The following is a 13,410-nucleotide window of genomic DNA, read 5'->3' on the forward strand; positions in this document are numbered from 1 at the left end:
GTATCCCTTTGAGGTGTATGTTTTGCCCTGTTGAGCGGAGGTTTCCCTCTGCTTCCTGGTGCCATGTTTCCAGCTGCTTTCCTCCACCACACTCTTCTACCATGTTGTTCTGCCTCTGCCTCCTGTCAGACACAGAGCAATGAAGTGGGCCATCTATGGACTAAACCTCTACAACTCCGATCCCCAAACAAATTTTTCCTCCTCTAAAATTGTTCTTGCCAGGTCTTAAGCATTTATATTAAGACATAGCCAGCAAAGACAACTTCTGGGTGTTTCAATAATCAAAGATTAGTTTATAGTTAATGAAGCACATAAAAATCTTAAAATTTAATGCTTCATTATATTACAAATTTGATTGAACTGCATGGATTAACTTCTACTGAGCATATGTGCACCAAGCTTATAATGGTATAATTCTATTAAGAAAAGTCTCTGACCCTAAAAAATGGGTAATATAATAATAATTCGTATTTATGAAATATTAAGACACTAATCTTATGCTTTTTGATGGGAACTTGATTAAATTACACAGGAGCGAGTAATATTTAGTTAATCAGAACAGTTTAATTATTTGGATAATTCCTTTAAGGCAAACATTACTCCTTAAGGCAGATTTTGTAGCTGCTTGAAAAATAATTTCAACATAATTTTATTCTCAAAATATCTATCAATGGTACATTCTATATATAAACTACAGAGAGTATGAATGATTAATCAGTCTGTATAGTCCACAAAGATAGAAAAATACAGAATATTCCAGAAATTGAGGAAAAATGTATTAGTCATGAACTGCAAGTTCCCAATCATAACAGTAAAAGCATTTCAAGAATTGTAGTAAATTACATATAACTAGTAACAATAAAAATGAGTTTATTCAATAGCACAAAAATATGTAACATAATTTAATAAATGGAAGGTCATATTCCCATCTCTAAACTTCATACAGAATTACCTTTTGAGGAGCTAGTAAGCCTTTTGGTGATTCCAGTATTAAAAAATTAGACCAATTACACAAAATTATTCCAACATTTACCTTAGCATACTTCTATGCATGTTAACGTGGCACAGATCTTTCTGAACATTTTACAGCTACAATGACAAACTTATGCCTATACAAACAGTGAAAATTTACATTAGCATAAAGTGGTACTAAACACTGTTCTCAGCTGTCTGCTGGAAGAGTCGAAGAAGTTAGGTTCCTGAGCCTGTCATGAAGGTATCTTAGCTCCACCAATATGGTCTTAGGAAAAAAGTCAGTTTACTTCTCTGGACTTGGCTTCTCTGTCTATAAAATGAGAAGAGTGGCTTTAGGAATCCCTAACGTCCTTCACAGCCTTAGTCTTTCAAAGAAACTGAAGCTGACTTCATGATTTCCTGTCATCACCAATTCACCAATTTGGTTCTTCTTCGGTGGGCAGAGAAGACAGTCCCTCACTCTTAGTCTAACTGAACAAGAGTTCACCAGATGCATTCACTGTTAACAGGACTAAATCAGACCAAGAATCTAAGTCACTATCTGTGTGAAATTTTAGCCCATTCTTAGCCTATTCTAACAGTAAAAACTGGAAAAAGACTATTATATTTGACATGGTAGATTTTAACCTTTTATATATGCAAATATATCATAAGGCCATTTTAATGTCAGAATTCAACTTAAAGTATGGATTACATTTTCTTACATATCATAAAATCAATAAAATTAATGGCACTCATTACTCAGAAAAATCTAAGATAATATAAGTCCATTAACTTTTATTTCTCCCTCAGTAAACTGAAAACAAGCTTTGATTCTTCCTCCATCACAAGGAGATTGTGAACAGAAGAGCACAAGATTATGATAGGGGTTGAAAATAATCAAAATGGGAAAAATAATAAGTCTTCATCAAGGCTGCTACAAGATTAGATATAATAAATGAGCACAAAGAAAGTGCTTAATAAATCATAGCAATGATTATTATTTCTCATTATAATTAGGAGTTGTCATAGTAGAAGGTCATAGTAAAGCATAGCTTTATGGACAGAGAGAATGGCTCTGTTGGGTACTATTGCAGGAAACGATAGATCACATTATAAAGGGAACAACATCAAGACTCTTGTGAATCAAACTGATATTGCATACTTCTGTAATAGCTTCTTAACTGTGAGCCGTGGGTGGGGTGAAACAGAGAGTGGTGGGAAAAGCTTCCAGTTCAAAGTAGGAAACAGCTGTCTGGTTAATGGCTCAGAAGTGATAATCTTTTTCTCCTCTTGCCAGATATTCTAGTAGCAGGCTACCCTTCAGGGGGACAAAGCAAGCAGATACCTATTCTCTACAAGATTACCCACTTGCAGTCAAAGTGTTCTTTCTAAAATGTAATTCTGATCCAAGTACTTACCTATTTAAATAATTCAGTGTCTGACCACTGTCTACAGAATAAAACTTGTAGCCCAGCTGACCCAGGTCCAGAACCTTACTGTCTTCTATATCTGACTACACTTTTAGACCCACCAGCACACATTACTCTCCTCCTTTCATGCTTTGCACAGGCCATTACTGCTGCCTGATGCTTCTACTTCCAGCTTCTTTTTAACTTGCCCTCCAGGTATCATCTTGTATATAGCAACTTCTCCAGGAAGCCCTAATAATAGGTGATATATATCCCCTATGGAGTCTCTTTAAACTTTGTGCTTCTATATCTGAATAGGCCACACTAAACTATAATTGCTTGTCTGTTTGTTTATTTTCCTTACTATTCTATGAACATCTTACTCATCTTTGCACCTTCACTGCCTTGCACAGGACTTGAAACACAACAGGTGCTCAAAATTTTGTTGAATAAAGGAATACATGAACAAATTAGTGAATTAATAAGAGGCTGAAGTTAATGGGTAGTAGAGGAGGTAAAAGAAACAATCTTCCTATTACTTGGTACAGGACTCCAGCCTCCCTAAATAAGGAGTGAAATAGACAATAACAATTCTTGCCACTGTTTGACTCCTTTAGTATCAGAGGTGCTGAGATGGATGAACTGTGGAGTGTGAGTCAATGTATCCATGCAGCAAAGTAAAGTAGTCTTAGATTTAAATTTTTAAAAATTTTTTTAGGTTATTTTTATGGGTGAAAAAAAATGTGTTCTCATCACTGACACTTTATGAAAGCCTCTTTCGTGCATCTGACAGGCAGGGAGATCCACAACCTTTATTTAATGTTCCAGAATATTTGAGACTCAGAAGGGCTATCTTGAGAAAACTAGGCTCTAGATACAGTTGATCACCATTTTTGTGTGTGTGTGGATTCCATACTTGAGAACTTGCTTACTTGTTAAAATTCATTTGCAACCCACAAATCAGCACTTGCAGCACTTTCAGTTGTTTACAGGTACGTACATGCAAAACAAACAAAAAAATGCAAGGCCAAAGGCACACTCTCAGTTAAAGTTAATGAAGTGACACTGTATTATTGCTTTAGCTCTCATACTATGAAAATGGTGTCTTTTTGTGATCTATTTTGTGCCAACTTCTCACATTTTTTACTTCTTCTTCTTTCCTAAGTGCAAGAAGGCTGTAATGTATCTTAAGGAGAAAACACATGTATTAGAACAGCTTCATTCAGGCTTGGGTTACAGTGCTGCTGGCTGGTTGGCCTTGAATTCAAAATTCATAAATCAATAATATATATTAAATAAAGGGCCTTTCAACAGAAACACATAAAATAAGGTCATATTCTGAATGATTGACAAAATGTTCTGACTAGAAGCTGAAGCAACCTACTCCTGTATTTCCCCAAAGAACAGTAGTTCAATATCTGCTATTTCAGTGTCCATGGCAACTTCATAAAACAAACTAAAATGAATGAGAGAATGAAAATGAGAATAAACTATGTTAATCTAAAAATCAGCAAAGTTTAAAGACCTTACAAATCATCTCTTCACCCTCCTACCCTACTAAATTAATCTCCATTAGGCTTACAATAGATTAGGCAGAAAGAGACTTGGGTTTGGATTTCAAACTTGCTGCTTATTGGTCAGGTAAACTTGTTTAAAAAACTAAACCCTTACTGTCTCATTTTCTCACCTGTAAAATGGGCATAATATCTTTCTAAATCCAGCCTGTTTCAAAGGATCACAGAGTCATTAGGTCCTATATGTAAAAAAATACTTTATACTTTCAAGTGCCATGCAAATAAAGTACTTTATTACTTTGTTATAATTCCAAATATAAAATTATTATGTTTTGCAGAGAAACGTATGTAAGGCAATAAAGGCATCATGGTTAAAGTTAATGGCCTTCCTATATACCAGATTTCACTGGGGAAAAAGTGACCAAAAGACAAAATCAAACTCATGCTAAATTATGGACCCACTGAACAAATATCAAAATAAGCATGTGAATAATTATGAGGCCCTCTAACTTAACCTTCCCATGTGACGACCCTCCTGCTTTAGTTCGGTTAGACTCACAAAGCACTGGTAAGTCCTCATATCTCTTTCAGTACACCCTTTTTCTTTTTCCATCCAGTAGTGAAAATGAATTCTCTGGTGAAGTAAGAGCTAAGGCTCTAATGTCAAAATTTCAGCTGTAAAATTCATTTGCTCATGAAGTAGGAAAGCTGTTGAACTTCTTTAAGCTTCTGTTTCCTCCTCTGTAAACTAAGGATGCTGATGATCATGGTTTGCTCTTACAATTGTTGTGGATTTTCCCTACACTTATGTGTAGAATATTATATAAAGAAAGAGGGACACTGTCAAAATTATTGACAGAATTATTTGGCGCTCTGCTTAGTTCTCACTACTAGAAGTGATTCATATCTGTATTATATGTGGCTGCTGTTTGTGTCTGATGATGAAAGTTGTTTCTGGTGCAGCCTCACATTTCCATTTTCAACATACTCAGATTTTCACATACCTACAGGAATGGTCATTCCATGAATTTTATCTGCCCAGCCTGCATAATACCGAAGGGTTTTGATGACACCCTGCAAATCCACATAAAAAGCTTGCAGGAATGGTTTGCCACCATTTAGAGATTCCATAGTCTGTAGGAAAACAAATGAAGAGAAATTAAGTACCTAGAACTTTCTAACAACATACTAAACTGTTTCTGGAACAAAAGGAAATAAAAGAGAAAGGATGCCAATGAATATAAATGTCAATGTATACCTGTTCAACTCTGGGTGTTCTAATACAGAAATTTCTAGTATTACAAGTCTTGTTGGTTGAATTTCTAGTAAACACCACAAAGAGTACATGTATATATGTTCTTATATCTTTGTGTTTTCAGTAACCACTATTCAAATACATAAATGCAAATTTCTATGATGATAATGAAATGTTCTGCTTATTTAACTAGCTTCTGTTATATTAATGATCAGAGTTGAATGGGGATTTTTTGGAGTCTACCGTAGTAATCTGAGTCCATAAAGAGAAATGGGGTCATGGGGTTTTCATGCAATTGATAAGAATATAAAACGTTCTCCACAGTTGCCAAGACCCCTGCTGAGAAATGGAATATTCACAGAGCACAGCAAGTTTATTTATTACCACCAAATAAACAAGAACTCCTCTAGGGAAACTCAGACTTTAACAACTTAAAGGCTGGTTTTTTGTAAACATTTATGTTAACAACTATTATCTGTTAAGAGTAAAGTGTCTGGTCCATTTAATAAAAATAGCAATATTAAACAGCTTTACATTATAAACATTATTATTTTAATAACATATTCTTAAACTGATTAAGTCTGTAACAAAAACAATGACAAATTAACACAATGGAATAAAGTTAATTTGAGTTGAGAAAATTAACTAAAGGTATTATAAGTTTAAAAAATGAAGTAAACAAAAATATACATTTACAATTTCATGCTTTTCTCTATAAGGATATTTTATAACACATACTGGTATAAAATTATTTGATTACTGACAAAACTAAAAGTGAAATACTCTTCATTCAATAAAATGAAAATACTATTTAGTGCAATTTATCTATTTACTATGTGTACAAGATGAAACTAATTTAAAAATATCATGTTATTTATCACTGTGTTCCTGCTCACCTTTATTAAAGGGAATCAAATTATTTCCCAGCACTTTTAGAACATTTATATGTTCTTTCGGTGTGTATTACATTCTCCATCTAGCTAACACAGAGTCATGATCTACACAGTTTAGAGTGAGGAAGAGTCAATAATCAGAATCTGAGCCATCTAAATGGTCCCTGTGAGCTGCTGACTCGAGAGTCATCTAAGAATTGCCAGCCCTATGTTACCCTCAATTGTGTTTAGTTCAAATGCAGTGTTAACTTCCATTTCTCCCGTTAGGAGCTCCCTTTTGCTTCAGAGGCTATCTCTCACAAAAATTACTTCTCCCACAGCTTGGGAGGATTTACAAGCAGAAATCTCATTTAAGTGTGGTGGGAAAAGAGATTTGGTTTCAGTGAGAGAAGTGGCAGGAAAAGGGAGTTTCAAGATATGAAAATGTAACTGTAGAAATAAACTATATCATCTTTAGTACATGCTGTTAATCCAATGTTGTAAATATTACATATATGCAACTCAGACAAACATTTATTGGCCATTGATGTACCCTCATTTACCATATATATATACCAGGAACTCTGCAAGGAATACAAAGAAATAAATTATAATTTTGATTCTTAAGGAACTCAAAATCCAGTGAAAAAACAAATATATACATCAGTATTTTCTGAGGGTTCCAAAGAACTCAGTTTTACACGGCATTGGTAGGTCAGCCAGAAAAAGTGTGTTGAGACTCAAATTTCAGAAGTACTTAGTGGGCCTTTTCAGAGCATTTAACATGCTCAGTGTCTTGTGAATATCCAGGAAACAGCTTCTTCACCATGGATCATCTTTCTCATAAAATGAATAAACAATGTTGAATATTTTAATAGACAAATAAATGTTACATAGCCATAGTCCAAAACCATCTCCAAAAAGGAATAATTTTTGTTTCGACACTCTGAAGAGATCCCTGAGAGTAAAGGAAAGGGCCATTGTAGGAGGGACACATAGGAAGGGTATTAAAGCTTCCCTCCCAAGACACAAGTCCCAACAGCAATCTGTTTTCCCAAACCAAGGGAAAGATACGGTACTATGGCTTGAAGGCCCTGGACAAGGAGTCCCTAAATATTAATTGATCAACTGTGGGCCATTCAGGGGGAGATCCCTGGCGTTTTGTGTACACATTCCTTAGTGTTTCCAGATTCCAAAAGGTTTGTGTTTTCTAAGTTAACTTTTATTTTTAAGAAAAATAGCAGCAACAAAACCCACCAGGGAAAAAGCAGCTTCTTATGTGAGGAAGATGATTATTCTAGTGAACAAAAGCTGCTGTGCCCTACTGTCTCTCCTTTCTCTTGGCTCTAGAAAAATGGCATGGAAAATGTAGCAGAAAGTATGAGAGGTCCTCTGCTTTTGAAGGATTCTCTAGTCAAGGGGAGTTACTGCTAAACAGGTAAAAACTAGTTCTGATTTTCCAAAGAATCATTTGGTATTGGTCTTCTGCAAACAGCCTGGTGACTCTCCTATTGCTTTATGCTTTTTGCTTTGTTTATCAGGGAGTGGGAGATGTGGAAAAGGAAGATCCTTACTAGTCACAGAATGCTGTTTTTCTTGAAAATGCAGTGAGAAGAGACACTCAGCTGATCCTCCACCTCCCCACCTGATCCCCAAACTTGAATATGTCTAAGCACTCCCTGGATTTCCCCCGATGTCTGGTTTACAGCATAATTTCAGTAAAACTAAGGAACACAAATTCCAGTGGGACGGTAAATATGGGGTAAAGACTTCCTGTTTTCTTAAGTTACTTACTGCAAGAAATGCCCTGTCCCGTTCCACCAAGTCTGCAAGCTTGTCCAACAGACGTCCTCTTTCTGAAGCATCCATCCTTCTCCACACAGAACCAAGAGAGAATGCCAGGCGGGCTGCCTGCACTGCTTTGTCTATATCTGCCTGTTAGAGAGGAAGGGGCACAGTTGAAGAGAAAAACATTCCAAATAAAAGATTAAACCATCATCGCTCATGGAAAAAGTGATTCCTGAATGTCAATGATGGCATCTGGACAGGATATGCTTACTACTCTGTCTTTTGACAGTGGCTACTGCATAGGGAATCTTTTTTTAAGAAAGACATACCTTATCTGCTTCTTGAACTTCACATATTTGTTCTCCTGTGGCTGGATTATAGACAGGGAACACTCTTCCACTCTCTGAGTTCTGCCACTCATTGTTAATAAAGATCTAAAAGAGGAGACACAGAATGGGATTTGTGACATGGGTGATCAGAAATCAGGTAATGACCAAGAAGTATGGAAATATCATGGCAATAATACTAGTTCTGTACTCTCATTGGTATATAGTAGAAGTGTGGAATTTGAAGTGCTATAAGACACCCTAAACAGTATCCAATCTAGCCCCACCCCTAATTCAGGAATTTCTTCTATGATATTTTTGCTTCAATGTCATTCAAAGACTAAATACATTTCTTACCTTTAGAAAACATGTCCACTAATGAGAGACAAATAAGCTTAAGGAAGGCAAGAGTCCCATGTACACATAAACCACACATTAAGAGGTTAAGAAAATAATCATTGATAGTCCAAGCTCTGTGGATCAAAGCAACAGTCATCGTGCCTTAGATCCCAGTTTCTCTGTAAGAGGGCAGTGACTTTTAAGGAAACCTGAATGGTACTGTAATAAGAATGCACCTAATGCTTGGATCTTGAAGTGAGCAGTGACTCTGGCCAAACTAACTAGTGAGTTAAACAAATTATACATATAAACCCAAGTGGGATTTCTTTCTCTTCAAGTGTAGGCTACATGGGTTAGCAAAGGAAGTGGAGTATAACTTTCAAATAGGTCTCTCTGAGATTTCTCAAGAAGAGTGATTTTCTTATTTATGAAATGGAGATTATATTACAATAGTGAAGAGGTTAATGATTTAGGAATTTACTTGAGCCAATTTCTCATAAAAATTTAACAAATGCATTAAAGTACAAGGGAAAAGTTAGGCAAAGAAATTTTTAAAGATTTTTGTTGATTCTGAGAGAAATCTAAACTAATATTTTTGGACTATGAAAACACAACTTTTACTTAATAAAAGTTATACCACCAAAATGAAAATTTCTAAACTTATGAACCAGTCAGCCAACTAATTTAGGACAAACAAAATGACAAATTGAATTATTATTGACTGCCAATTTTCTTTTTGATTTTACTAATCACAAATGAGGCTTAATAAGCATAAATCTACGCTTCTAAATACCAAATTATAGAAAATATCCCAAGGGTTTTTTTTCACATTTTCCCCTCAATTTGATACAACAATGAGCCTATGTGGAAGGAGGCACTAAATTTTCTTTTTCTAAAGGTTTTTTTAAGATAAAGGGAAATAAAATAACTTTAAATTTGCATAGTACTTAATACAAACATATTGAGCACAAATACAATGGCCTTGTCATTGTGTAACATTTTATAGTTTATACGGATTATAAACATGCTTAATATAACACCTTCATTTACTCAATAGACACTCAGGTATTTCTAGACAAAGGAAAGGCAAAGATAATTAAGATAGTTTCAGTCCTCCCAGGTCTTACATTCTTTACTATTTCATTAAATAGAGCTCTGTGTATCTCAGGATATAATGGTTCAGTTTCCTAGTATGCAAAATGTTAAGATTTCTTCACTGTTATTGTTTTTGGTAGACACAATCACATCATACTAAAAAAAAAAAAAACTGTGCTGACAACATTGTTAGTACAGATAATAAATATGTCCACTTGAACATTTTCAACTTCTCTGGGCAATTTAAAAAATTTTTAGTTCTGTCATTTTTCTCTGACCAGGCCTCCATGGAGAAAGGTTTATTTCAAGGATGTTAGCAGAGAAAAGTACAAAATTAGGCCTGGAACACTATGATCCAGGAAATTGAGTTAATGACCAAAAGTGTATGGGGACATAATAAAAGGAAACAGGAATCAATATGAAGAGGTTCCCCAATGGCTAATACTAAGATAATTTAAACCACAAAATAAATAATTATAGCAATGGATGCTTACCCATAGAATAACAAAGTGTCTGAGTTCATAATGATATAATTTTTAAATGTATAACTAAACAAATAGGGATAAGAAATAGCTCTTCATAGCAAATCTCCACTTAACAGATATTAAAGAATAATGGAATTTGATGTTCACCATTTGTCAAACACCACAATAATAATTGCCATAGGCAAAAATCATCAGTGGATGGCAAAATTAGTGGGAAAAAGTATAATGAAAAACTGAATGTTCATGTAATCTCTTAAATAATTTCCCTCAAGATATTCACTAATCACAAACAAAAAAACATAGTAACTTTACATTAGAAAAATTTGGCTAACATCACCTTAATCAAGTGATCAAAGTTGACATCATTAATAATAAGAAAAATTGACATCATGTGCTCCTGATATGATACACCAAGAAAGACATCCATCACTTCTGTGGTATTCTTACATAAAAGGCATAACTCATTTTAATTAAGAGGAAACATCAGTCAAATCCAAATTAAAGTATATCCTACAAAATAACTGGCCCATATTCTAAAAGTGCCAAGGTCATGAAAGATAACCTTTTAAAACTGTTCCAAATTAAAGGATGTTTGTGAGACATAAACCATGTAGCCTTGTATTAGCTCCTGGGCCAGAAAAAAAAAAAGATATTATTGAAACAATTGGTAAAATTTGAATAAGGTCTTTAGGTTAAAGAATAATATTGTATCAATGTTACTTCCTGGTTTTTATGTCATACTATAGTTATATAAGGGCACTGGGGTGAAAGGTATTTGAGATTTCTTTGTTCTATTTTTGGCAATTTTTTGGTGAATCTTAAATTATTTCAAAATGAAAGTAAAAATAAGAATTTATAAAAACTAGTGTCATCTTTTTATGTCTTTCACACAATAAAGGCCCCAAACAAATTTGCTAAATGAAAAAATGAGTATCAATACTTTTTTCTGTACAAAAATTCTTTTATATGGATTTGTGTAAAATGAAATAAACAGTTCAAGATCTACCTTAAAATATGGCCCAATGCTGTCAAATCATTCATTTAAAAATTTACCTATTATTTCAACTTAAAGGCTCAGTAAAATGAAAAATCTGCTTTTCAGCTTGTCGAACTTCAGAATAGGCCTAAGGAAAAACATGGACTTTTCTACTCTAGAGCTCTTTGAAAGTACATAAGACTTGTGACCCTAGGTCGGTCTGTTGGTCAGTTTCTTCATTTGTAAAATATACAAGTATTCACTCATAATATTGTATGATTTTGTAATGCTATAATTGAGAGCAAAAGAAACACATGGCTCATGAAAGAAGGTACCTGTCTACTCTAGATTTCTGAGAGGATAGAACAAATTAGCCCATAAACCTAACTTTCTTTCCATGGTTGTGAAGAACTGTCCATTGACATTTTATGGGTTGTTTTCGGTATTAAAAGACATAATGGATGTGGTAGGCACTTAATGTTAACTGGAATGGAATGTCTGCTGGGAGAGGACATGAATCACTGTCTAACATCTTTCCTGATAAGATTAGAAATTCAATACCTCCTAGGCCAAGATAAAATCTGAAACACTGAAGAATGAAGACTACATTTGGGTAACAAATATTTCTTATATTATGTTGTATTTAATATATACAAAAGGATGTATGTAACTTAAATGTTAAGATTCATCATATTAAAACCCCATGAGCACACCATTCAAGTTAGTAGCATAACTGTAGTTACTTGTGTATTCCTCCTGATGCTTTCTTCCAGCTTGATCTACACTGCTACTTGAGGTACCCACTAGACTGAATTCTTCATTTATTTGTTCTTTGATATTTCCCTTTTCTTGCCCAAATGTACTAATTATTAGGAGCAGTTTTCACAGGTACCTATTTTATCAATCTTGTAAAATATACTGTTCAGTCCTCTTGATTTTTTAATATTTTATCTGTTTGTTCTATGATAATTGTAAGCTATATTGGAATTTCTCATTTTGGTTTGGTGGATTTGTCAGCATAAACCTTAGCTCCATTGTGTATCTTTATAAAAGTCAAGAAATTTTATTAAGGAATATGTTTGTAACTATTAGATTTTTCTGGTAAACTATTTATCCATATAATATTACCCTCTTTATTACAATAAACTTTGGATCTTATAGCCTATTTTGTTTAATATAGACTGAACACTCTTAATCTGAAAATTCAATGTCTGAAATGTTTGGAAATCTAAAACTTACTGAATGCTGACATGAATGCTCAAAAGGCTTCAGATTCTAGAACATTTCAGATTTCAGATTTTTGGATTAGAATAATCAACTAGTAAAGTTTATAAAATATTTCAAAATCTCAAAAACTCTGAAATCTGCAATAAGGAATACCTGCATTAGCTATTAACCTGCATTAGCTTTAGCTATCTAAGTTTTTCCTAAGCCTCATGTATCATTCCTCATCCTTTTGCTCTCAACTGTGTCTTTACTATTTTGATGTAAATAATGCAGCCTTAGATTGTATTTTATTAATAATAAAAAATGTCTGTTAACTAGTGAGTTTAACACATTTGCATTTATTATGATTATGATATGTGTTATTTTTGATGCTATGTGCCTTGCCTCATTTTACTTTCTATTTTCTCCTTTCTTGCTTCTTTTAGTTAAGGTAGGTTGATGGTGTTTATTTTATAATTTAATTATTCCCTTGGAAGTTGTATACTGTTAATATTCTTTAATTGTTTTTCCATAGTATTTTATCATACATGTTTAACAACCTGAAGTTTAAAGGTAATCAATGCCTTAACCCTGTTCCCAAACAACACAATGGCCTCAGAACACTAAATCCAATCACTCTTCTCCGAGAAGTTTGTTTGTACTAAAGTTTTATTTTATATATAAAATGACTTCTTATTTTAAAAAAGGTTTTTAAATTTTTAATCAGATTAATCCTTAGAATCTCATTTGATAATTTGGGGTAATGTATCAATTCTTGTTTTTCTGATCATGTATTTAATTGCACCCTCATTCTCAAAACATATTCCAGATAAGTTACACAGTTTTTGGTAGTCAGTAATTTTTTCACAACACTTTATAGCTATAATTCCAATATTTTCTATCTTGCAGTGATGCTTATAATAAATCTGCCAGAAGCGTCTAATCATTTATTTGTTGATGACTTAGTGATTTGCCTTTTCTATCTTTTGCTTTTCAGGTTTTGCCTTTTTCTTTGGTATTCTTAAATTTCATCACAGTATGTCTAATAATTCTGTTTCTATTTATCTTGATATCTATTCACCATGCTTACAGTATATATGAATTTTTGTCTAAATTCTGGAATATTCTTAATCTTTTTTTTTTTAAATAAAATTCTATTCTCTTCCTCAAGAACTCCAATCATTACAC

General features: G+C 33.6%; 1 protein-coding gene across 1 annotated transcript in view; it reads right to left on the bottom strand.

Annotated features, from left to right (window-relative positions):
* Aldh1a2 (aldehyde dehydrogenase 1 family member A2) overlaps positions 1-13,410 on the bottom strand; it is a 96,019-nt gene that overhangs the window by 49,120 nt on the left and 33,489 nt on the right. Inside the window, exons 2-4 of the mRNA XM_076850854.2 lie at positions 8,125-8,229; positions 7,802-7,942; positions 4,885-5,014 (exon numbers count right to left, since the gene is read on the bottom strand). Of these exons, the coding sequence (XP_076706969.1) occupies positions 4,885-5,014; positions 7,802-7,942; positions 8,125-8,229 (376 nt within the window). The remainder of the gene's footprint in view (positions 1-4,884; positions 5,015-7,801; positions 7,943-8,124; positions 8,230-13,410) is intronic.

This window comes from Callospermophilus lateralis, chromosome 3 (assembly GCF_048772815.1).
Source record: "Callospermophilus lateralis isolate mCalLat2 chromosome 3, mCalLat2.hap1, whole genome shotgun sequence".
Classification (NCBI taxonomy): domain Eukaryota; kingdom Metazoa; phylum Chordata; class Mammalia; order Rodentia; family Sciuridae; genus Callospermophilus; species Callospermophilus lateralis.